Raw genomic sequence first — 27,960 nt, 5'->3', positions numbered from 1 at the left:
AGGAACATGTTTAAATGAACTCTATTACCATTGGCTTGAATTTACCTAATGAAGTCAAAGAAAAGACACCATAGAAAAACTCTCAGTTTTCTGTTTTGCAATATATTCCAACTATTTATTACTGCCGTAAGGTTCAGACACAGTCAGCTCTCAGCAAAATGAGTATCAGAATGAGAAAAGAAGAAGAGTTATAAAAAAAAATCTAGAAGTCTCAAATGTAAATAAAGATGCCTTGTTTCTTTCCTATGGTATAATACTGCCCCCATACATTCTCCTTATGCTACTTCAAAATCACCTCACCACCCTTCCTAATCATTGTCTCTTAGATGTACTGTTTAAAAAACTTTCAGTAAAAATATGCAAACCTAAAACCCATTACTTAATTTCACATTTTAACATGGACCTAAGTATATCATACCGTAAAAAAAAAAAACAACAACAAAACCAAACAGGTATTATTATCATTACTACTGTTAAAAAACATACTACAGAAAATATGAGTTTGTTTTCAAGTCTGCAAAATATACTTTTAGCAAATTTCAATATAAAAGTTTGGTAGGAAATCCTTACTAAAAAAGGAAGAGCTGATAGGATTCTATTAGCTATGTATTGACAGAGTAGTTATTTGAGAAGGAACAGGCAAGCTGGGACAGTCTCAAGTTTCCCAAGGTAAAGAAGGGTTAATTAATTTCTTCTATAATAGTTATTTATGATTCTCATTTTATGTTCATACAATGAAAAAGTAATAGTGATAAAGGCAGACAAATCAGTCTCTAAAAAAGGAAAAAAAATAAGAGATTATTTCAGAATAGCCTTAAATTTATAAAGGTATAATAGCATACATTAGAAACAATGATGTCACCTTCACTGCATACACTCGGATAGACCAAAAATTTTCTTGGCAGTGCTACTGCTCTTCTTTGTGTTTGCCCTAGTTGCTATAGCCTAGAATATAATCAAAGTTTCAGCTGTTTCTGCAAATGAATTCATCAAGTTGCTAGTAATTTGAAATTGGACTAAAACTTTGATCATAACAAATTAGTGCTAATAAGGCCAACTGTTCATTCACCATGGTGATATGCTAGATTTTTGATGAATGGTAAAAGACTGATTATTATTTTACTTGTGACTACAGTCAGAGAACATTAGAAGCAAGAGCCAATACAAATCATTCAAAGTGGATTTCAACAGTGAGGATCTTAAAAAGAATGAGAAAATATTTCTCATTTCTCTTCCTTCCCATTTCCTATAAACACCAACCAGAAATACATTGATGTCTAATAGCTCACCCCTATCAAAAGGTAAAATCTAAATTCATAAATGGCTTCAGGGAATTGGTTGTGGATAACAAAATGAAAAGGTGTTTTTAGAATAACTCTTAATTCCACTGGAATATGAGAACCCCCAAATATACCTGTCAAGTAATAGAATTTCAGATTGTTATAACTACCCAGCAAGCCAGTTTGATATCCCTGAGCAAGACAGTGAGAAGGGTATTTAATATATCATGATTGTTCTTTAAAAAGGTTTCTCATGACATTTTAAGTTGAATAGAGGATTAAATAATTCAGAAAGAACATTTGTCTTTTTCTTACCACTTGAAGTGAAAAGTACAAAATATCAGAAATATATTGAAAACTGCATTGTTTTCCTGATTATTTGGGTTCTATCTTCAAAACCACATTCTTCTCTCAGCCTACATACCCATACCCATCCCATAACAAAGTTTTTGAAGTAATCTGAGTAGTGGAAAAAAAATTCTGCCTTTTCCTGGAAAACTGCCAAGGATTTTTACCAAAGTATTAAGAATTTTCCCCTTTGAATGAGAGAGGGTTGCTGGTTACAATACTCTATCCCTTGCAATCCAAGGAAATTCTTTCTGCTGGGATGACTGCCTTGAATCAGTCTCTGGAAGGCCAGAGTTCATAATGGTCCTAAGCAGCTGTGGTGCTCTTTTGATGCACTAATGCACTGCCAAGCAAGGTCTGTTACTGCTTTTCAGTCTCTGCTGTCACCACTCTCCAAAGGCAATGCAGAAGTAAGCATTAGGCTAACTGTGACAAACAAATTCATTTAAAATGACTACCAAAACCAGTACAAACAACATGGTAAGGAAGGAAATGATGAATCAAGAATACTGTCAAGAAGACCGAAAGAGAAAATGCCATGAGAATGCCAAAGGAAAAAACACAAAGAGAAAATGCCATGAAACATTTCTGGGAAATGAGAGTCCAGGAAACAATATATATGACAATACAGCAGGTGGTTTTCCCTGTATCCTCTTCCAGACCTGCCCTTGCAGTGACACTAAGTTGCAGTCCCAGGAGGACTGATACAAGAGAGAAGGGAGGTTCTGGTTTATTTTTTGCCTTAAATAAGACAATTACACAAGACATATTTAGCTTACATTTGGACAACACAGAACTCTTAACATTCCCATTAAATATATCAGGCTTAATGGTCTGGGGTGATCAATGCATGCAGTGGGTTACAGGAGAGGAACCAGACAGAGCATGGTGGAGCCAGCAAGCTGCCACTTTGTGCAGCGCTTCTGCCAACACTTGCTTCTACTCACACCTGTGTCCCCTGAGTCTTCAGGAATACTACACAGATTTCCTGTGATATCTGGAATTCATACATGCAAGTCAGATAGAGAAAGGTCTAACTGGCCAAGTGTGGCAATTCAGATAGAATGCCAAGGAAGGCAAGACAGTGTCACAGCATACGTGCAGTTGAGACAGCCACAATACACAGAGAATCACCATAAAATTTCAGAAGACTTTAAGCATCCCCAAACACCAAACTACATCAGAAGGCTTCAGGTATCTGCCCATACAGAGCAACATCACTCCAGAAGGCTGCAAGCACTTGTTCTTTAGCCCAACCTTTTATACCCCTTATGTTCACACATGGCACCTGTGTGCCCTCTGTTCCCTTTGGTGGTTAGTCAGTGCACCTGGGCACTCCCTGTCTCATTACCTTCAATGCTCTTCACCTGCTTTTCACAGCTGTAGGGATGAGGCTTGACCATCGTCCTACTCCCAATGACCACAAACTGTGTACCTACAAGAAAAGCACGGCACCTTGCTAGAAACACAGGTGATACTGACAGCACAGCACAAAGAACCAGACACCTAGAAATGAGAGTCTTGGGCATAAAGATTTGAAAAGGCTCTCACTGTTTTATAAAATAAATCTTTTACAATTTTGATTTTTGAAATAAATCTACATAATAGTTATTTAATAAACACTTAAACACAGAGAAACACTTAGCATTTATCTTTGGCAATGAATACTATCATCTGACTAGCACATGGGTAAGAACAACCTTTTTTTTTACCATACCCCCATTTAAAAATTCCTTTATTTAATAAATATGCATCTTTCTGCTACATGCTCTACAAAGATCCTTCCTTGTTCTTCTTAAAGACCATGCACTATAAACCCTATTCTGCGCCACCGATTTTAAATTTCATCTATAAAAGTCATTTTACATATACCACAAATAGCAATACATGCCCCAGTTTGAATATTAAAGCTGTAATTCAATTTCAAGGTTCTTCTGACAGTATTCCAGTATCATACTTTTTTTTTCCAAGATGCTACTTGAATCAATTTTAGTAAATTCACAAACTACAGCAAATCAAAGTTTAAAAGCTGATACATTTCATGAAGAACTTCAGAAGAGCTTGTTGCTATCCATGCAAACAGTACTAAGAAGTTGGTCCTATAGTATATTACTAGAAATTAACAGAAATAGTTGAAATTAATAAAAGAAGCTACATGATTCTCTATTTATAATCTATACTTTAACACACATTAATTTCAACTTGCATTGCACATTATTTTCTTCTTGCATTCCTATCAAACAGAAGGGAGGGTGTTACTCGCTATTAAGGCAGTTATATGAAAAACCTACACAAAGATAAATCCAGATTTAATGAGTGTAAACTCACCCAAATCTCTGTTCCTTAGACTTCATTAACTACTCAGAGATACCTAACTATTAGACAATACTAGGCTTTGAATGGATGAAAAAAATTAGATTCTATGAATCTGGTTAACAATCTCAATAGAGTGGAGGTAGTGGTCAGGTACTGGCCCGTGCCAGTCACATTTGGTGACCAGTTGGCTCTGTGATGGACAAAATCAACTCACTGTACACCAGAATGGAACTAGGAGTCCCTGCTGCTTCTGTGAAAAGAGTATTTAGGAATGGGAGGCAAAAGCCAAAAGTAACACACACAAGAGGATGCAGAAAGGCAATGCCTGAAGGGGACAAATGCTGAACAGAGGAGATGCAAGAGTGAGACCCACTAGTCTGTAGTTCCCCAGATCCTCCTTTCTCCCCTTCTTAAAAATGGGAGCAATGTTTCCCTTTTCCCAGTCATTAGAGACTTTGCCTGACAGCCATGACTTTTCAAATATGATGGAGAGTGCCTTGGCAACAATATCAGTCAGTTCCCGCATCCCTGGGATGTGTGTCATAAGGTCACCTGTGGCTGTTCAGCTTCATCAAGTGATCCTGAATTTACTCTTTGCTTAGAGTGGGAGGGACTTTGCTCCCTCCACATCCACACAGAATCAGGCACTTGAAGCTGTTTTGGGAGACATCAGCACAAACTCAGCCAACTCACATGTGGAACCTGGAACAATTCGCATCACACACTGCCCCTCTTCAAAAAGGCAGTTCAGTTATGATATTGTATGCATGTATGCAGGTTTAAATAGCAATGAAAAGATAACTGTGGGAATCATCAGAAACAGAAAAAAGACCTGAGTTAGGTAGAAAAAGGAAGGGGGAGTTAAAGTTTCTGCAGCTAACAACTTTGTCAAAAGGCAGCAAAAAAAATCCTTAAGAAACTAAAGCTCTTTGAGATGGTAAAGAATAGTTGTATTTACTAACTGCATTTTGTATATTGCCAACAAATGGCAATATACAAAAACAGCAAACATGGCACTCAATTCCATCTTCAACCTGTTGAAAATGTATGTTCAAAGTCTGCCATGTGAAATTTAACACAGTAAACACTCCAACCCACAAAAACAAGCCAGTGCTTCCCAATCAAAACAAAAATACATACAGAATTCAGAGACATCCACAGGCAGGAGAGCACACAATACCTAGCCAGAACATCTCTTGGAAGACAAAGAAACACAAACATAACAAGCCAAGGTTTGGTATAATCCATAGTTCTTAGGACTTGCTCCACGTGAAAGAGGCTGAACAAATTATAAAGAAAGCACACAGCAAGACACAGGAAAATCTCAAATGGGTTCTCCCCAATCTCAACCTTTCACAATTTACCATCCTGCTGCACAAGACAAAACCTCATGGCAATGCCTGCCAAAACCCCCTCCTTACCTCACCTCTTTTGTTTGACACCTTTCAGATCAGCCATTGCTGCACAGTAGGCGAGACCCTGCCAAACATCAGGAGACCCTTGATCAGGAATAATCAGAACTGGGAGAACTCATGAGGATTCCTGTTTTGAGTTAATTAATGAGGATTGCTGCTTTGGGTTATCACTTTCATGAGAGAAAGACATCAAAGTGCCTGGGGTTAGCCAGCCTTCTTCAAATTACTTATCAGACAAGTTCTGAAGTGTATAGGTGCTGCTGCTCAAACAACAAGCAATATAGTTTTCCAGGCCACACAACATCTAGATCATACTAAACAACACTGGACACATGGATCAAGAAGACTGATCTCTATAAAGCATACAACCATAAAAACTTTAATAAGATTGATGCACAAGCCTGGACAAGTACCACCAGCATTCTCAGAATGCTCAGTTAGAAGATATATGCTAAGGAAAGCACACAAAGCTTGAAAAAGTCTGCTCTGAGAGAATTTGTGCCAGGCATTTTGCCAAAGGACAGATCATTAATGGTTTTGATGATCTCCCCTTGGAGAGGGGGCTGCCAAGACAAATCCTCTTAGTTATACTAGAGAGGTTAAGTGAGGTCAAAAAGTCCCACCTCTCCCCAGCTGTGGGCACTTCACTAGTTTGATAATTTTGATAATGAAATAAATGAATGCTTTAGGTGTTTACATTTAATTAGTCTGATGCCAGCAGAGTTTCTAATAACTAGTATTATACTTGGGTTTGTGTCTGCTTTGATTAGCTCTCTTAACGGCCAACCAGCTCTGTCACCCTACTGGAATAATCTATTTTGCGCAAGTCAAGGCCATTTGAGACCTCTGGGCTGTGTGGAGGCTGACAGCATGGCTGGCCACTTCCAGCTCCTCCAGCAAGATAGCAAGAATAAAGGGGACACCAGATGTACCTGAATCTCCAGGCACTTTTCTATCTCCCTTTAGGTTGAGGTAGACACAAGAGCCTGTTTATTTTCTTCTGAAGGTGAAATAAATAGTTGTGCTTGGTAACACATTTTGAAAGCCGCGGTGTACAATAACTCAAGGATATTATTTACCTTCCAAAGCAAAAATGTCTAAACATTCACCTGTTCCCTAAACACTTCAATGCACAGGAGGCAAGAATTAATCTCCTTTCAAGAATAATACTTGTACAGTTGATCTCCATGGCAACAAAGGCAAAACTTAAAAGTGATTGGTGTAACAACATTCAGCATCCCATCAAAACAGTTAGCTACCACAAACACTATTTGTGGCTATTCATTCAAACACATTCTCTACATTGCTATGTTCCTGTTTCAATTATTTTGAGATTAAGTTTCTTTTCTTTACTAATTTAATGGAAAAACTGTAGAAGAAACACATATAAAAGAAATCCAAAATATTTTGAACAGGAAAAAACCACACAGTAACACTAACTGAAGGGTCACTAATTTCTCTCAAAGAAGCAGCAACAGAGAATGTATCAATTGTCAGCAACAATATTGGATGATTTTACTGAAAGCTGTCTTGGAAAATATTTTCTACTCCCTCATCACTTCATGGTAAACTATACAATGGATGCAATCAACCAAAATTTGTGAACAGCAGTTTTATATCTATGAACCTAGAATTAAAAGATCACCAAATAATTAAGGACCTATTTCTCCAAGGTCCCACAACCACTCAATACATCACTACAACTAGACACGGGTAGTCATAATGTAATTTTCCATGCTCATGACAGATATTGTGCCTGCTGCCCTCTACGACTGCTGAAGAGCTCTGATCATACCACCTGCAGCAGTAGCTCCTGAAATAAGGAAGTGAGGTACAAACCTCCCCCCACAGAAAAATAATTTAAAAACCCAAAAATAATCCCCCTGACCAAAATCTTGAAAGTACACCCAAGCAGACTGCTTTTAGAAAGTACCGTTCCCTACCCCATAACAACTAAAAGGAAGAGAAGATTGCCATGGAACATCTGAACAACCACTGGAGTTCACTACTAATGGGTTATTATTGATACTGCTTATGGTTTGTTATTGTGTGTTGCTTTACAGTACACACATGTCAGTAGTTTTTTAATTTTTTGAAGTTGTGCTCACTGTTCTAATCCGGAAGAAAAAAGGACATGGCAATTCTCTTCCATGCAACATACGCACTTCCTGAAATAACTAAAGCATCCTGGCAACTATGAACCCTGAGAAATGACAGTATGAATGTAGTTCTGAGAAAATAATGTTTTGAAGCTTGAAGGAGTTTACACAAAGTTAAAATGATCACATGATTCTAATTTTACAATTGTTACATATCAGAGTTAGTTTACAGCCTATCCGTTTACACTATCAAATATTCATTCTACCAGTTACACTTACTGATGCTTGTTTGCTCATGTGCATCTTCCAACCACAGAAAAATGTGGCACAAAAATAATTATTGCAATAGATCATGCATCTTTAGTTGCAAATGTTCCTTTCAAAGACCACATCTTTCTGGATCTTGCCAATTATTAGCACCAGTTAAGAAATTTCCACTTCTCCAAGGCAGTGACAAATACACATTTAAAGCAGTTAAAACAGACAATATTTATAGTGATTGGCTAAAGCACAAAACAAGCATACACAAACCCTCTGTTAAGTTGTTTCTCTAATTCTATGGCAGCTTTCTCTGCCTTTCTCTTGCAGGCTTGTAGTCTTACCCACTACACAGCTCAGAATAAAAAGTCCTTAGGGGAGGTCACACAGATTTATATCACTGCTGGAAACACTGCTCTGTTGCAAATATTTTTGACTCTTTTTGTAACACATTATTACAGTTAGAAATAGAGTAGCACTAGATGGTTCTGATTTTGACAATTTAAAGAGGCATTTTTCACCCAACTTACTCTTGAAGAACATTCATACATGATTATGACATATGTATCCCTCAATAAGTATTTTAAGTATTAGATTTGTATTTGTACATAATTAGAGTAAGGCTTAAAATGGGCAAAAAAAATCATATTTCCATATGAAAATAAGAAATTAACTTTGAGAGAGAGACATGAACATACTGACACTATTTTTAGATAAGCAGGTAAGACCTGTAATTAAAGCCTGATCTGTGCCTAAGAAAACATCTGTTTTCATCACTGCATAATTAGTAAAATTAATGAATTCCAATCCATTCACACAAATGATTTTTTTAACTTTGAACTCTATCACTGTAAAGCCCAAGATGCTTTCCGCTACACAAATTTGCCAAAAAGTGATACTGCAGATCAAGTTCAAATTACAACTGTAATTTTCTTACAGTTATGTTTCAAGCATTTTCTAGCCTTCTTCCTCTATTCTGCCAATGTTCACATTTCTATTATAAACAAAACATATTTGTGTCTTTAAGAAATTTGAGATGACTACATACTAAATTAAGCTTCTTATTCATAATTCTTGTCAGAAATCTGATTAAGATCACATTTTTTAACTGGATCATAACAGGAAATAGTCTTATTTTTTTACAAATCTCCCAATAAGCATATCTCCCTCTGACATATTTTTTATTATATACGGAGCAGGAAACTGCTGAACAGTGAACACAATTTCACAGATTAGAATATCAAACATTAGAGAAATTTATTTTAAAATATGTTCTTAAAAAAAGTGGTACTTCTTGGCAGGTGACCACACTTGAAGAGGTTAGTTGGATAATTACAGACACCCCAAATGATGGGGCACAGAGTATGCTTTAGCAATCCCCACTTTTGCCATTGTATTGCTGCCATAAAGGGACAACAAAAGGAGGCTTCTATCACACCAGCTTTGGGCTCTCACTCACAAGGGCAATTCTGACTGCCCATATTAAAAACCTTTGACCAAAACCTATAGCAGATGAACAGATACATATATAATTGTTTCAATTTACTCTTTGACTCAGAGATACGTGCAGGAAAAACCCAGCCAACAATCTCATAAGTACTTGTTTTACAAATCTGGCCCTCAGTCAAGAAGTTGCAGTGAAAAGTCTTTTAATCACCTTCTGATCAGAATTTACTGGATTGGATCTAAGTTCAAGGGTATTAAAATGTGCAAAGGAGACAATGAAAAAAATGGCTGGGTTATAGATTTTAACTTCTTAACTAGAAAATTGACTCAAAATAGATTTTCTAATTTACAATGAATCAAAAGAAAAAACATTAGACCATAGCAAAAGTGGCACAAATGTATCAAAAAGCAAATGAATAAACATTTGAAAAGATTTATTATTAGAAATCGTAATAAATTTTGGAAAGATGAATCGATTTTAGTTAAAAGGTATAACTGACAATTTATTGGGCGGGAAGATGCATTATTTTCCAATTGTTATCCACCTACAGTAAAACTGATTTGTGTCCTATTGTATTTTATGGAAAAGGAGAGAGCAACTTTCAGTGATTTAGATTAAATGTATTAATCATAACCAGACACTGTGAACTATATATCTACTATTAAAGAAGATTTTTGACATTTAATTCTGTAGCAATATTTTGGCTCTGTACCGCTCTTCCTAAATCCAATTCCTGCTACAGTTGGCAGATTTCTCCCTTTTAATTTTATGGGGCTTAAAGTAGCATTTAACCATCCATGCGGTAAATAATGCAGGATTAGAAATATTTAGTGTTTTGTTTCCCTTTGAAGAGAACCAATCCATCAACCTCCAAATATTTTAAAAATATTTTCCACATTCTAGTAATATTTAATATAAGATTCAGTAAAATGTCCTATATAAATGAAGTTGTTTTCCTGAAACAAAAAATATCCCACTTAAAATACTAAAGAAAATATGCATCTGCATCACTGATATAGTGGAACTAATTTTATAATGACACTGCTTTGGGTACAAAGAAAACTTTAATAAAACCTTCAGAGTTTTTAAACTTGACAATCACATAATATCTAATACTTACTCTCAATCAGAAAAAATACAGTTAAATGTTCTCCTGCACAAGGCATAACAATACATTTTGTAATATTTATGCCCAACTTAACACTGAAATGCTAGCTTCTATTTATGCAAACCCCCGCCCCCCTCCTCTTTTTTATGCAGTCATTGCCTACGTTTTGCTTTAATGCTATATTTTGCTGCATGGAAAAGTGAGTTTAGAATAACTTTTAAGAAGCAGTATTTTTAGAATTCTTTTAGGTAGTGCAAATAGTCTTAAACTGCCTTATAGCTACAGAAAATGTAGATCCCAGATTTAAAAAAAACCACAAACAAGAGGTGTAGCATGGCAACAAAATCTCAAGTATGACATGTACAATGCCTTCTTTTCCATAGCATAACAGTGTGACAGAAAACAGGAAACAGGGTTTTCTCCAGTTAGACCATATTCTTCAGGGAATAAAAATGCAACCTACTGTGAACCTACTCTGTGTGTTTAGGTCTTTGTAAAAAAAGGCTTTTAGAAGCCTTGTCCAAAGCAAACAGGTCAGGGCAAAGGGAAAATGGGGCACATTTTCTCTAAAAAGCTCTTTAAAGTGAACCACATGAGTGTTTAAAGAAATACACATCTAAAGCAAGACAGCTGAAACCGAGTTTGCCCATCAGCTAACAGTAACAAAAGATGACTCCCTAAATAAACAGCTTTCAGTTCTCTGAATTGAGAAGTTTCTTCCTTGACCTTTAAAACCGAGATCTGCAGGAACACTAAGTCAAAGCTGAGAAATAACAGAATGAGAAAGTTTGTCTCCTGTTTTTGAATGCAGGTGTCTAAAACCACCTGTCAAATTATCTATCCAAAGTCAGTAGTGATAAAAAGAAAAACTATCCACAGCAAAAATCAGATCAGGAGCAAGTATAAGAGTCTGCTGACTCTAACTACAAGGGGCTGAGTGGAACAGATTTTGAGCTGTTATCAAAACTGTTGGACTGGAAGTGTTCACTTGATCAGTTACAAGTATTTACATTTCACTTCAAAAATAAGCTAAAAAAGCACCTGCTATTTTGCAGCTGAAGGGACAGTAATTAACAGGCAAGGACTAATACACTCCTGAACCACTCCAGCTGCAACTAATGTTAATAAACCTTTTCTTCCTGTCCTCTTTATTCCTAGATACCCTATGTAAATCATCAACGGGACAAATGGTGTAAGTACACAAAACCCAGTAATTATTATGCTTTTGAAAACATCATACCAGTGTTTTATGTAGGGTTTCCTGCAACATCAAGAGCCCATGAAACTTAGGAGCTTTGAGTTTTTCTGTGACTCACCTCACAACTCACAGGTTTTTTAAAGTACTGATTATCTGTGGGGAATGACCTTTCCAATCTAGGATTGCTTACCACCATTTCATTTAAAGTTAGCACTGCTGTCTATGATTCTGGATAAACATCTTTTATAAAGTGCTCACTTCCAACAGGTCTTCAAATTGAACCTGTTGCAGAAACATAAGCAAAGCCTACATTTCTGTAAAAAAAGAAAAGGTTCTGCATTCAGTTATGTGCTTACTTGCTGTAAATACCATGGTTACTGTCAGAAGAGTTTTGAGTTGTTTTGAGTAATTTTTGCCTTCTCAAAACTACACTCTTAATATGCACATTTGATTTTCTAATTTCATGAAACCAAACAGTAGCAAGCACTTTTCCAGCTGAGTGAGAAGCAAGGTAGGTACAACAACTGTGGTTTGCTCCTGTCCCTTCTGGTTGTGTTTAACATGTTACAGAACACTGTCTTTACAAGCAACTGAAGTCAGAGCAATCGAAGAGAATGGCAGAGGAGGACCTCTCCATTCCTGTATAATCTCTCACATCAGAAAAGAAGCCAAATAATTTTCTCGGTTGACTCAGCTTCAATACAATACAACATGTATGCTTCCTACTTTATTTTTGGTCCTGTATTTTGAAGTAATTAGATATATGCACTGCCGTGATAAATTGCTGGAGAGAATACTACAGATCCAGTTTAATTCACTATTTTTTAGTACTTCTTACTCTGGGTACAAGCCATATGAACTCAAACTGAACATATAACCTCCCCCCACCCCAGTTTAAATTGGGGTTTGTATTTTTGCTTTTATTAAAAATCAAACAACATTAAAATATTCTCATTATTGCCTTATAGTAATGATTAGAAAGATAAGCTGCTAATGCTACCCAGCACTTCACACAAGATTTTTAGAACATGTATTAATAAACTAATTCTAACAGAACCGGTGAACAAAATAAATGAGTGCATCTGAATAGAAACTGCTTATCTTGGAACAAATCTAGGTGGTCACTTAATAGGGTCAATCTAGATATCTAATGGAAATACTCTGCTTACCTCTAGACGTCTAAAGTGGCTGTATTCATTACAGATGACCACCATATGAAAGGCAACATAAGAAAAAATAATTTCAAGTTGTTCCATCTATCAGCAGCCTGATGGAAAAACCTATTCATGTGAATGAGTTACTACAGGTTGAATCAGCAAGAAACTTCCAAGCGTTTAGGAACAGTACTTGTTTTCAGTTAAAGAATGTTAAACAATGTGTTAGCTGAAATCACTGGCATGATTTTCATGATTTACTTTATGTTTATGATGTTATTACAACATAAATGAGATATTGCTTATCAGGTAAAAACAGTATCTGTGCAGGTGTTCTTTGCCTATTACATGTGTTTTACTATCTATTCTCAGCATTAAAGGATCAACTCCCCCCCATCAAGCTCACCACAAGGAAATCCAACTCCTAATTTGACTCCGGATACAAGATGCTGTTCTACCATTAATTGTTCAAAATGCTGCTCTTGAGGCATTAGGAAGTTTCTAAAAGAGATACAACAGTGAAATTCTTGCAGAAAAGATACTAAGTGTAACTACATTTAAAGGATTTTTTTTTCCATTAGAATTGCACTAAAACATAAAACATCAAAGAACCCATAGGCACTTGGGAAGTCAAAATAAGGAAATTCCAAATGTCTAGAGCAGAAACATTTTATGCAGCCACACACCAGAAAGTAGGATTTCTTTTAAAGCTGCAGAAAACAAGAGGAATAATCATGTTGCTTCGTATTTTGAGGTCAGGGGTTTTAAAAATCATTATTATCTGTAAAGACTGCTGTAAAACCGTATTAAATGTGTTTTCAAGACAGACACTAACTGCAGAATGAAAGGGATATCATAATGCTATTTGTCCCCCTTAAAAATAAACTTAAGTGAAATTGTAGATGACAATCATTGGTACAGTTGGGTTGAGGTGAATTACAAGAAATACTGCTTAGCCTAACAGTTCATAGCACTTGTCACCATGAATAAACCACAGAATGCATCTAAAAAACTAAGCAGCACATTTGGCATTTCTGAGACTAATGCTGGAGGGCAAGTGCTTTGCTGAAGTGGGATGCTGGTTTTGACACTATACTTGAGAGTCCAAGAAGAGACTAAGTCACCACATTTACTTCAGCTAGACAGAAGTTAATCTTTGATAGTTTAAGGGTATGCTTTGATTATCACTGTAGGTCAACTATACCAATAAAAAACCATTGTGAGCTTTGTGACACAGAGTATCTCTTTTCGTGGTTATACCTAAAAGATACTTACATTTTGTTGATAAAATACAATTGTTATCTCCACAAACTATTAATTGGCTGATGCATCTAAACTATTTTTTTATTTTCTTGATAGTTGTAGATTTTGTAAGAATCAAGGCAGGACACAACTCAAGACTCTACACTCTAATTTACAAGGTAAGTGGTACAGAAGAATGAATAAAAAGCACATGGCTCACCCTCAACAGTAACTCTTTTCTGGCTAATGAGCTGCAGCTTCAAGTGAGACAAATGCTGTGGTATTATTTGTGCCTCTTTACTGATCTGATGACACCACGATAACTGAAGATTTTCATTAGACAATTTCAGGTGACACAAAAATCACTGTCACAATGCAAACAGCTTGTGAAGCAGACTTTATTTAACCACAAATCTCCTAAGTGATAGGTAGAAATCACAACCCTTCATAATGACATCAACACTGACAAACCTGACCTATTAATTGCAGTGCTCTACCTTGAACAATCACATACAAACCAACTGTGCCTTACATATGGATACCACTGCTGGTGCTATTAGCGATGAGAACCACTTTGAGAACTGACCTACCATGAAAAATGATACGGGTGTAATTAGGATCCTTTCAATGAGGAAGTACACTAAGCCATTATGAAAGTCACTAAGCAGCTTTAGTCCTCCATCAGGTGCTTCCCATAGCAGATGGAAGTTACATTAGGCTTGCACTGGTGTAAGTGAAAGCTTTAGCAAAAATGCACTGGAAAATTAATTTGTGGAAAAAAGAAACTCTTGCTATGTGGAATACATGGTGAGGATTAAAAGGTGTAAGAACAGTGAGTAGCTCCTCCAAAAATGTATAGATACATTAAGTAAAAAACATCACAGGTACCTCAAAATTTTCCACGATATTTAGATTTCATTTTGAAACCTACATTGTTTATGATGAGGTTTAGAAATTTGACTGAAGCTTTTTTTCCCCTTTGGTTCATAGATTTGGGTTGGAAGGGAAAGATCATCTGGTCCCACCCCCCTGCCAAGGGAAGGGACGACTTCTGCTAGGTGTGAAACTCTTGTTTTCTCATAAAATAACACTATTTTAACATGACTAAGTTTTGAAGTCTGGAAGTGTGCCACTTGACTCATTCCTCAGGAAAACTGTGGCATTTTTGCCGATAGTTACTGAACACTAGAAGAATTGAAGGTGGGGCTTCCACTGACATCACAGCAGCATCTCCTCTCCTAACAATCTGAATTTTTCTGCCTGAAAAAAACACATTTGCAGGAAATACATAGGTGCAGGAAACCACCCACTCCTTAAGGAAGTTTTATCCCTCCACATTGTAAAACTAAGGTATTGAGTTAAACAGAGGATTAAAAAAACATGACATTGACTAGATTTTTGCATAAGTAGGTATCAATTTAAGGTAATTACAAATAAAAAAAAAGGGAAAAGCCTACTAAGAAATGCTTTCAGTAGCTGAGAGTATTTTTGATGACAGGAAATCTTAATAATAACACTACAAAACCAAAAAAAATCTACCCTCCTACTTGTTTAAAGGTAAATTCATTTGCAGTTTTAGCAGCATAAGGTTTCAAAATGTTATCCTCAGGCAGAGGCCTAACATTCCTCATCGTGAATGAATCAAAGTGTGAAATTCAACAAGAGTTTAGTTTTGTTATAATCTAATACCATCACATTTCCACAAAATGGGATATAGAGACTATCGCTCCAAATGACGGAAAATCATTAACTGAAGAAAATAATTAATACACCACAGATCAATTCTTTCGTGCACCTCGCTGATACCATATTGTTTTTTCTGACTGTATACCACTTATCCAACATAAACAAATTCTCCACACCACCAAATACACTTCAACTTGAGAAGCAGTGTTCTTCCAAAAGTTGCAGAGTATCCACAAAGAGACTTATGACCAATATTGTAAAACAGTGCCCAAATTATGCTTTAAGGAAACATTCTTTGGATCTATAGCAAAGTTTCTTTCCCAGTAATATTTCACTTTATTTCCAAGCTATTTTGACAAGAAAAAGCTCTTGAAAACACCTGTTTCTTAAGTTAGAGAGAACTCAGAAGCAGAAATGTTTGATTTGATTTTACATTTTGAAAGCTGTTTAAAATAGCATGAGCGCTCAATGCATCTTTTCTCCTAATGTCAATAGTCTGTTCATCTGTCAACAATTTTTTTGAGAAAAGCTTTTATCTTTGAACTTTAAAAAATAAAAGTCACAGAATTTGACAGAAATACCCAGACATCTTCAGATAACGGGTCCTGGAAATGCAGCGTTCATCCTTTAAACACATTTTGAATAATTACAATTGTGTATAGTCAAGCTCAGCAGCACAGCTGTGCAAAAAAATAAATCAATCCAGGAGCGCAAGACTTAATACAAGCTGTCTTTAATATAATGAAACCAATCCCCATGACACAAAGGTGATGGATGGAAAAATTGGCAGAGTCAAAAGAAAGCATATTTTTTTTTGGTCATGTTTTTTGCACTTCAGCTCAGTGAAATCACTTACCAGCTTCCAGGCCAGACAGGGAATACAGGCAGGAAGAGGCAACACATAAGAGCTCTTAAACAAAACCCTTCAAGTCTTCTCTATGTCTCAGAGAAGAAACAGTGCCTAGGACCACACAAGGAGTAGCTAAAACAGCAGCACTTATGTTTTAAAACTTATTAAAATATTTCCATTTATTTCTATGCAGGAGTTGTGAATGAAAGTCAAAATTTTCATTTGAATACTAAGTTCAGCAAAACATTTTGAAGAAAATGAGAAAATAGTAATGTTATGTTTTCGCTATCTATAATTAACTCTTATTTTCTTTAAAAAGGGTTTTATGCTCTCCCCAGGAATCCATCTGAGAAAAAAATTACAACCTTAATAATTTTAGGTAAAGAGGTAATTTAGTATTCTACATCATAGAAACAAGCCTTTACACTTTCAACACATCTACAATGTTAGATTTCAGACTTTATTCTATGAAATACCAAATTTCACATGCAACTTGCTAGAATGAACACAGATACATTACTAGAAAAGTGACATGTATATAAACTATATGTCACTAGATGAGTGTCAAGTATATAAACACATATAAAGACCAGTAGAAAAAAGCATTCCTTCTAAGAAATCAGTGTTTAATTCATGGAACACTACCTCTAAATTGCAGGATTTCTGCCTTTTCCTAATATAGAGCAATGTGGGGCTTGGGACTACTTCATCAGGTCATATGAAACTTCAGAATTCAACCAATTTAACTCAGCCACAATAAGATTTGATGCAATATACAACTTATTAAAATAATACATTAAATATGAAAGCAAATGTATAATTTTCCTCATTTTAACTACAAAGCTACTACTATCAACTTAGTATGGCATTAGAGAAACCACATACTTTTCTATTTCAAGTATAGTTACAGTTGATGCTATCACAAAACCAAGCAATGAAGACATAAAAAGCCACTATTACAGTTGCAACCCAAAATATATGCATGACAAACTACTTAATTACAGATTCCATCAAAAACTTGCCTATCCTAAATGAACTGGACAATTGAAAGGCTGTAAGCCAGTTGTACTGAATATTTCCTTTTTTTTTTTTTTTTATTTCATTTTCTTGCTCAGCCTTTTCAGTTGTCATCTGCTGTATAACTCATTCAACCTGGACATTGGAATAGGTAAGGATTTTCAAAGTATGTGCATGCTGGGTTTTTTACTTCTCTCTTTCTTGTCCAGTGTTGTGTGATTATTAAAAAAGTATTTTGACTTGAAGGCAGTACACCTGATAAAAGAAAGACCCATGAGTTTGCTCAAATTAAGCAACTCATCCATGAAGCACAGGAAGAGCTTCTGGAGAGACTCTAAGTGCTAGCTGCGGCTACCTCAAATTCAAGTTTACTGCCTGGTCCATAAAGAGCAGCATTCTTCCTCTGATCCTCAGCTCCCACCGTGCTGTGAACATGATGTGAGCAGGCAGTTTCCTTGGTCCGCAGCAAGCAATACTCCCACTCTCAGCCTGTCATTTCTCTTACAAGAAAACACCCAAATAGTTGGGCACTAAACACTTTCTGAGAGAGGATGAGGGTGTATCCAGCCATTATCATAGCTCTTCACTCTGCCTTCCCCAAACCTGTGATCTCACCCAGGATTTGCTGGCTGCTATAATTGTGAATCTTCAACCAAGCTTTTCAAAAAAGCTTAAGCCCTGACTGCATACAAAAGGTCAACTTTATGCTCACATTCCTTGGATACAAATTACAAACCCTTGGACTGAACAGAAGATATAATGTGTATCTTTTAGGTAGTCTATCTATTTTTTTTTAAGGTTGCCTCCCTTTCAGGTCTGTGTAAAAGCAGTGATACAGACATCAGACTCCTTGCTGCTAAAAAGAGAATTCATTCACACCACAATTCCGTTCAATAACTCAAGTCTGCAGTGTTCTTTTCTCAGGATATTAATCTTTCTTAAAGCATTCTTGCTCTTCTTCACTATTACCATCTAATAGCAGTAATTACTTCTTGTTCTGTGTTATCAGATGTCACAGGTATTAAATGACTTTTTTTTGTCATTGAATTTAAGTATCTAAAGAAGATTTTCTTTAAGAAGCAATCACTGACAAAAGGAAGCCCACAAGCTCTGGTTTATATTTGCAAAGACAGATGCAGCAGATGTGCCCACAAACATGAATAGTCATTCAGGAGGTCAGAAAGCTGCATCTGCAGAGCTAACAGCACATCACCTCTATTTGTGACTACTGCCTAAACATAGTGACTCAGAAGCTATATTTACATGCCAAACTTCTTCCACAACATCATGCAAATGACATATTTAATAAGTGGAGGTAACTGAGTTATCAGTCTTTAGTGGATTGGCTTGGATTTTTGTTATAAAGGGATGTACAGTGCCATCATTATATATGGGATATCACAACTGGAAGACAAAATGAACTCCTAAGGACAATCCAGAAAGCGTAGCAGAAAATAAACATTAGGATTTTTTATTACATATATATGCATTCACAGTCTATCTTCATCAATTGAAATTTAATCACCTTTTTACAATTTAGAGGAAAAGGAAGGTTTTAGGGTAGTTAAGCCATGTATCATCAGTACCATGAAGCTAACCTATCAGTTATAATAGCTCCTATAAAATACCAGAGTGAAATTGCAATAAGCCTAGAAAATGGGCTACAAATCCCAGATATGCTCAAGCAAGCACTGAACCAAAAATAAAAATAGGTAGATAGGAAACCAAGAACTAGGTAGCATTCATCTAATTCACGACCACTAACAGCAGAGATCACAGGCCAAGGTTTAAAGCATCTCATTCAGCTCCAAATGGCAATTATTGGACAGGAACTTCAATTACAAAAACCTTGCCTCTTCAAAATGAATTAAATTTCTAGCAGTTCCTTTCTATTCTCTCCACATATAATATTTCTTACATTTCTCAGAAGCAACTTATGTTATTTAGGCAACTTAAATCTGAAAGCATTTAATGCTGTCAAATAATAAATTATATCCATATTGTAGTATTTATTGTCCTGGCCTATGTTTATTACACCTGATAAAGGATCTCCCACATGCTCTTCCAAACATTTTTCTTATAAGAAAGAAATAGACTGGGCTATAACTAATACATTTTAGTATTTAACTTTAAAAAAACAAATTTCTCTTCTCATCATCCCCTTCTCCAAAGAAAAATTCAAAAAACAATTATTAGAGACTTATTTTAGACAAAAGCTGTAGGAAAATCCAAGTATTAGATTGCACAGAAATGCAAAGACAGGTGAATTTTTTCCTCCACTTATAAACACTGCTCCTAGGGCTGTAGGTACTAAAAAACCCCAACCATCCCATTTGTATGCCTGCTTTAGAACAGGCTCCATACAAAGAAACGCATGATCTCTATGGTAGGCACTTGGAGAGTCTGTTTTTTTTTTTTTATATACCCTTTTCAACCTGATCACACAGGTGTAAACCAAAGAAAACAGGGAAATATTTTTCAAAACAGATTTTTAGGATAAAGAATGACCTAAATTGTACCACAATGCATCCTGAAAGTTTTTTTATTTTCAGAAAAGAAATTTATTTGATTTGCATCATAAAAGTGAAACATAAGATATATACTGAAAATAGTAACTTATACACACATAAACACACACCTGCACTCAAAACTTTTCCTTTGCTTAGTTCAAAACAAGTACAACAGTATCAGACTCTTTCTTCTGCAGTGGGATGTCAGAATATTTAAAAAGAGTAAACATACACTCAGGAAGCAGTGGTGCCAAGTCTTTCGGTTCCAGTATCCATCCATAATGTCAGGGAACAAGCATAAGAACAATATGCTTCTCTAAAAACCTCTCAGAACAGTGCACATGAGCTTACAAAAATGAAAACACCTACCAGTGCATTCTGGTTTCCTGAAGCCTTTTTTATGTTTCTTGCTGGCATTCCATGAAGATGACTACATCTACTCTGGAAACCTACAAAAAATACAAGTTTGTTTAAGAATATTTTCTCTACCATAGAACCAATAAAATTCACCATTACAAACCAATCTATCAATATGAACTCCTTTAAAAAAACCCATCTTATTGGCTAACATTTTACTGGTGGAAACACAGAGCACAGAATGGGAAAAGTAAGAGAAAGAATACATTGTCATGAAAATTGAAAATTCTGCAGCTATTCTTACTGCCCTCCTGGATCTATGCACAGTTGGCAGCACAAGCAGCCACATAGCAGAACTACAGTAGAAAAGTGATCGTTGCATGACTTACAACTTCCTTATCATTAGGAAACATTAAATCTGGCTAATCTGCAGAGACCACGTCCTCCAAAGTAATCCAAGTGTCTAGAGAATAATCCTCACAGAAGGATTCAATACATTCAGTGTAGTAGCTTAAAAGTGAGTTGACCACTGCTCAGATTTCTATGTGAATGGGAAAGACGATCCTTGTGGCAGAGGAAGGTACAACAAAATTCTTTGGCAGCAAGCTGAGGTCTGACAACTTCAATCTGCGGACAAGAGTGAGTTCCTAGCTGTAAATGCAATCTAACACTGGCAGAGATTACCATTGGTTACACTGGATCCACAGTGGTTGGAAGTATTTTAGAAATAAAGAAAAAGGGTATTTTCTAAGTTAAAATCTCACTCCATGCTCTAGAAGAACCCTTCCCTCTTCTATACAAACAATATGGCCATAAAGCAAAGCAGACGGTCCCAGTAGTCTTTCCAGATTTTAAATTTATGAACTTCTATAGAATTCTACACATTACAGCCGAAGCCAGGAGCAAAATGGAACATCAAGTTTCATTTCAAATAATGTTGGAAAATTCTCAATGCAAACATTGAGAGAAATAAAAACAGCAGGCCATCAAAACGAGCCATTTTCCACCTTCTGACTTTTCTAATAATTGACTTTGAGTTATTTCTCTCTAATGAGATCTTAAAAATTTAACAGTTCAAGGAAACAAACAGGTAACTCCAAGACGTGTCCACATTTTACATCTTTAATATAATCCACAGATATCCTTCTATTGTCCCCAAGTGATTCCACAGATTGCATTTGCTAGATTTGCTACTTACCTCTCCTCCCTGAGCGGGACATAAGAGGGAAAGTACCAGTTAAGATACTTTCAAAGACTGGGTCAGGCAATTCTCTCTCCAGTTCTGTGGAGTCTTCTTGTTCCCACCATGGAATGACCCCTGTAATTCCACATGCTCCACCTGATTCGTTTTCATGAAACCAATCACTCTGCTCATCATCACCTGTGTGAGGGCAGGGTCCCCAAACCCCCAAAAAAGAGGGAGGAGCAGAGAAGATAAAAATCAGATGTTAACATCAATAAATATTCTGACAGGATTATTATTTCTTTCACTTTATAGCTGTATAACAATTACTCCTATATAGCAGTTTTATTTGGAAAATGTTTCTCAATAGCATGACAAACATTGCCATCAATGAAACATCATAAAATGTAATGCTTTAAAACCAATTTACAAGAGTGAAAACAATAATAAACTAGTTAATCCTTTTGGCAATAACTGTGGGGAAATCCATTTAAGTTACTGCACTTTACATATTAACAAAAAAACAAGCCTTAATCTCCTGCAGGGAATTAAAAGGTATAAAACTGAAACTGGTTCTTTGCAGCTGATAATGGTATATAATTAGCTTAATTTCATGATTTGTATGGCTAGTAAAAAGGGAAAACAATCATGAACAGATGCAAGTAAATGAAGTTAATCTGATTAAGTTCATTTAGAAATAAGTTTTGAAAAAGTTGATTTTAAATGAAAACTGACAGTATCACATGATTGAGAATTATACTGCATTATAACACAAAGTTGGTAATTTTTACTGACAATATTTATCTACGTAGAACTTAAATACCTGGATTTAAATTAAGAAATAAGACAGGACTGAAAATACAAGACTTAAAATTTGATCTTAAAATTAGCTTATAACCACACTGGCAACCAAAAATAAATGTTTATGTTAGTTTTAAAATATGTTCTTTCATAAACACCATCTAGTTTCAGAAGAACAGAAAACAGCTTCAAAAGACACGGGGAATTTCCTTTCCTCTACCCAAAACTTAGATTAGATATGTGCTATACATTTTATTCTACTTCAAACTATCCAAACCATGTTTCATTGTTTCTACACATAAATTATTTATTTGACATTTCCATTTTTATTTGGAAATAAATTCAGCAAGATACAAATGTAAGATTTGTGAGACACAGATTTCAAGAATAAAAACACATTTGTGCAAAGTTTAATTTTCACTCAATGCCATAGTGGGGAAACACAAATGATGAAAACCAAAGCCAAAATTTCATGAAAAATAAAATCCAACACACTTTCTCCAAATAAAATGTTGCAACGTAAGTAATATTTGAGATCAAGCACAAGTGAAAATGTCTGTAAACATTCAATCAGAACAAGTACTTCTAGAAAATATAAAATAATTAAAGCCCTTCACTGGTCACTTGCAGGTGAAATGCGATCCTTATGCCTTTAATGATCACTACTAAAAGCAAAATTAGCAGAGGCTACAGAACAGGAACTTTTAGATGGAGGAAGGGGAAAACAAAGGTGAGAAGAGATACATAGGTCAAAAAAAGATTTAAATTTCTTTGCATTCCTGAAGCATTTCTGCCTGCTCTCCCTATTCACTCTAATCCTCATTTACAGCCATGACATTTCACAGAGGCATTCACCATTAATTTCATCCTCATTTTGCTACAGCCAGGTATGGGCTTTTTGGAGGAACTCTAAGAATACTTAATAGGGACACTGATGGAGGTGGAAGGAGAACCACACCTTTTAATTAGATTGGTCTGTGGTTCAGAGCTAAGGTTGAAATCCTTGGTTTCGATTTTCCAAACTTTTATTTTGGAAATACTTTCCAAACTTTTGTTTGTTAAGCTTCGTCTCCATATTTTGTCATGAGAGCTCCAAATGCCTTCACTAACAAGAAATACTATCAGGAGCTCAAAAGTCATCTCCTTACATGTAATTCATCCATGGAGGTAAGCACAGAATTCTGGAATGGGGATTCCATGATGAGTTCAGGGACAGAAGCTGTAAGGGGCAGGCAGTGCAGTCTTGGAAGAAAGCTACAGTTTCAGACTGGTGGAATGGTGCAATAAGGCAAAGAGCAGCTATGGAACGAAACTGATATCTTTGCTATATACCCAATAGCAGTTCTTGGCAGAAAAAAAATATGAAATTACTTTTCCTTTTTGTGCAATGGCAATATTAGTATGTCAAGCAATCTTCTGTTAAGATACCTTAATTTTTATCCCATTATACACTTCCCTAAGCACTTCTGTTGCTTACAGCCAAAGGCAGACTTCAGATCTGAACCTCTTTGGCTTTTCCACATGACAGCAGCATCCAGACATACTTGGTTTTTAGTTTCCTTGTCTGTGAAATCAAACAACTCTGAATCCTCTGAATATTTTAAATCATATTATCACCTTGAGGCAAGTGTAAGCCTATTATTACTATTCTTATCCAGGTGACACCACTCACAGGTATTTTGCTTACCAGTTGCTTCACCTTGAAGGGATGCCATTTTCAGAGCCAGGGAAGACCACTGCATTTAATTCATTCCTTACCTCTTACATAAAGACAATTAAACAAAGAGGCTTCTCTACGCAAGACTTTGGTAACCAAACACTCGGATTTTATCCTACTTTAGTTTGCAGCTCTCAAAAGGCAGCACAGTATTCACAGCAAATGTGATCTTAGGAATACTAAAAGCTGAAAACAATATTTTTCCAAAGATTCAGAACACTGTCCTTTCCTCCTAGGATGCTGATTCAGCACAGGACTACAGCAAATTATGATATTTTTCCAAGGTACAGGAAAGGTAGAAAAACCACCAGATCTCCAAAAATAGAGCCCATGCATTCTCCTAAACACATTTTTAAAATACATCAAACTTGTTTATGTGTAAGGTTAATGCTTCAAGGAATTACTTCAAAGTAATTTACATTGAATTATAACTGCACTGATCAGTACAATGAAGTCAATTTGAGGCTCAGAAATGTCAACTTCAATCCTAAAATTTCCAGGCCAATTTCTGGCTTAATACTTTTTTTTTTTAGTTATTTTTAGGCCATCCCCTCCCTCCAATTACTGTTTCCCTAAAGTTCACTCTGTATTATTATGTCTACATATTTATCTAACTACTGCTCCCATGTTAAATTCCTTGCCTTCTTCTTTAAGAAGTTTAGAAAATTATTTTATGTCAACTTCTGATGGTTTTTCTATGGACGAAGACACCTTCTGCATCACCATCACTTTCATGTTCAGAAAAACTACACCTGAATGTTACTTTAGCTAAAGCAGCGCAGTTTTACAACTAACTTTCCACCGCACTTTAAGAGAGAGTCCTACCTCCCTTTCTGTTTTATTACAAAATGGCCAGATCAGGCTCACCAGGAGCCAATATGTGTGTTTGCCTAGAACAATCACAACACACTTTGAGAGGCTACTGTGAAAAGTTTGGCATCAGTGTCCTACAAACACCACGTGATACAGCGCTGCTCCGTTATCCACCAACCCACACACAGAGAACAAGAGCACAGGGTCTGTGAATACCCTGGGATTTCAGGGTCATTTCCAGGACCAGTGTATCTCTTTCTAGGTAAAAAAAAAACCCCAGCTGTAATAATCATTTGGAAATATCAGGATATTCACTGTAACACATCCCAGGAGTTTCAGGAAAGCAGAAGTTGAAGTTAGCCCATCACAGAGGAACACTGCATCTTGCTCTTTGGGCTTTACAGAGCTACCTTGACAAAAGATATACATATAAAAGATACACTATATAAATATTTAGGATTTCAACTACTCAGGTCATATGTAACAACTTCATCTCATTTCTTTTCCATCTGTGAAGACTATAAACTTCTTTGCCACAACAGTTCAAAGCTGGTGTGATTTCATTTTCCATTGTACACCCCAATTCTTTTCTATATGGAGAAACACACCCTGTCTGTCACCTGCAGCTACTGACATGCTGTACAAGGTCCAAGTTAGTTCCTCACTAGAAGAATTCTTCTACTGAATCAGTACTGGGTCATCTTCACAAAGGACACAGTAATGAATATATGTTTAATGGTAAAATAATGAACAGCTATCTTTAAACGCTTAGCCACATCCACAGTGGAACTCCAACATTCTCTGACCTTCTCCAATTTTAACACTTAAACACTGTTTAACACTTTATTAACATAATATTCCTTCCTACCTGCTTAGATCTTAAAGGACATTTCAAGCACTGCATGCCATGATTTAAGAAACCTTAAGTCAACTTTGAGTTTCCGCAAGTGTACAAGTATAGATGAACCAGGAACACACAGTATGTTTTCTTTGCTATACCCAAGCCATAAAGCTCATTAAAGAACATCCTTGCAATTTAACTATTTCTTTGCCAAAAACAGGGTATCATCCACTAGTGTCTGAATAACAATAGTTTTGTTAACATAGTGTTGAAAGCTTACTTGTAAAGTACCTTTGACCTGTGCAGTGCCTTGAAACTGCAGGAAATCCTACTAGCTAGCCTATCACAGAGTTGTTATTTTATGCTGCAATGCATAACTAGACATTTTGGTTGAAAATTCTTGTAAAATTTTCCTACACCAGGCATAACACTGCTTATTGTTAAAGTTTTCAATAATTACAAAACAGCCACGAAAATACAACCTGGAACAAAAGGAAAAAAGAAGAAAAATAATGGAAGTAATGAGGATTTATCATACATAAGCTTCAACTACTGCTTAGGTCTTTCAATTAATTTGTTGGCAGATTCTTCTACCTCCATATTTAAGAGCTTGATAGAAATACAGTATTTTTCCTATCTATTAAATCTTACCCCTAAAATGCCAAATTGGAAAACCTCAGAAGAAAGTACAACCCATAAAAAGTCACTTGAGGTTTGTTACTAGTTCAGCAGCTACCTTCTTCCCTGACAGTACCATCACAAAATATTTTCCATTATCTTTAAGCTTTTGCTGACTAATTCTTCAGGGTTTGCAATGTTTCACAGAATAAAAACATTTGCCACATTGGGCCTGCCAAAATTGAGCATCAATTACTTCTGCCAGAAGGAATTACCACAGTGGACAGAGCACAGCAAGAGAGCTGCTTGTGCCCTCTTACATGACCTAATGTAAGCACTTGGGTAACTTGGAAAAGGAGGGCAAACAAGGCTGGGCTCAGATGAAGACTTCATGGGAACCAAACAAATCAAAGCTGGAAGACTGGAACAGAGAAAGGAAAAGAGTACAGAAGTCTTAAAAAATGCTAGATGGTACAGCACATATAAGGAGTTGAAGAGAGGATTTTTAAGTCTCAACAATTTTCTCTTATCATAGCAAATGATGAGAATTAAAATGTATCTAGAACTAACCCAATAAAAGCTACACCTGGTTTTCTTTAATCAAATTATAAAAATTGCAGCTCTTCTGAGATTCTGTCCACAGAAGACTCGGTACTGTGACAAAATTTATTTCTATATCCTTTCTGAAAAATTTTGGAAAATATTAAAGGTCACAAGATCAGGCACTCCAAAGTTCCTAACTAAATACTCAACTATTTATTTAACTGGTCAAATGCACTGAGAAATTGCTGCTTTAGTCACTTTCCTAGAATGTGTGTCCCCAAAGGATGAATTTGGGAATTAATTAAGGTTTTATAGGTATTATTTGTCTGCAATAAATGAGATGTGGTTCTGGATCTCAGAAACACAGAACAAACAAATGTTGCCCAGAAGAAAAGGAACCTTTTGTCCTTTGCTATCCAAACTTCTAAGTGATGGCAGGCACATCATTTAAACAAAGTATTTCACCAGGCAGCATGAATCAATCTCTGGTTCTCCACTTGACTTAGCAGAAACCTGAAGTCAGAAGTGAAGAAAATTTGAACTACAAATGAGGTCAAGATGCTGATGCTCTGAACATAGATATAGATATATAGAGATGTTAAAGATTAGATATAGATTAGATATAGATAAGATATACATATAGATATCTTGGAGGAGGGACACTGGTTAGACAGAAATTAGATCTAGCTTTAAAACTACAAAATAAAACCAGCAATTTCTTCCCTGAATACATTTTCATCCTGTCCTCTTCCGGCTTTGTTTATCACACCTAGGCTTTTCCTTTGCTCTTATCAGATTGACTTTCTCCTTCCTTCACTCTTGTCAATTTTGTATGTGTCTCAGTTCAGCTACAAATTAAATCACAGAGATAAAATAACCACACCTCAATTAAGCAGAGTACAAATTACTAGTATTTACTGTTGCAGGGAATAAGCATTATTAGAAAATCAATAATTTTGGTTTTGAAGTAAGATCTCTGATAGTAGTTTCATAGAAAAGTCTCACAAAACCAAAGCTATAATGCAGAATTAAAAGTGTCTGAGTTCCACTGTGAAGCTAACAGTCTTCTGATCATACCCACAAAATTATTTGTTCAAAGGAGAGATTGAAAAAATAATGTTTTGTCATGACAATATCCTTTTCAGGTTTATTTATCATT

The 27,960-nt window shown here is 35.9% G+C and overlaps 1 protein-coding gene across 2 annotated transcripts in view; it reads right to left on the bottom strand.

The window, feature by feature from the left end:
- GPATCH2 (G-patch domain containing 2) overlaps positions 1 to 27,960 on the bottom strand; it is a 118,995-nt gene that overhangs the window by 75,281 nt on the left and 15,754 nt on the right. The window contains exons 4-6 of one of the 2 annotated variants that reach the window (XM_059841027.1): positions 21,484 to 21,666; positions 20,298 to 20,377; positions 2,977 to 3,063 (exon numbers count right to left, since the gene is read on the bottom strand). In XM_059841027.1, coding sequence (XP_059697010.1) covers positions 2,992 to 3,063; positions 20,298 to 20,377; positions 21,484 to 21,666 — 335 coding nt within the window. In that variant the 3' untranslated portion in view covers positions 2,977 to 2,991. Of the gene's footprint in view, positions 1 to 2,976; positions 3,064 to 20,297; positions 20,378 to 21,483; positions 21,667 to 27,960 lie in introns of those variants that run through there. The other variant, XM_059841026.1, reaches the window with a different exon arrangement.

Source organism: Haemorhous mexicanus, chromosome 3 (genome assembly GCF_027477595.1).
Source record: "Haemorhous mexicanus isolate bHaeMex1 chromosome 3, bHaeMex1.pri, whole genome shotgun sequence".
In the NCBI taxonomy this organism is placed as follows: Eukaryota; Metazoa; Chordata; class Aves; order Passeriformes; family Fringillidae; genus Haemorhous; species Haemorhous mexicanus.
Note: the sequence above shows the minus strand (reverse complement) of the source record. Positions and strands in the feature narration are given on the sequence as shown.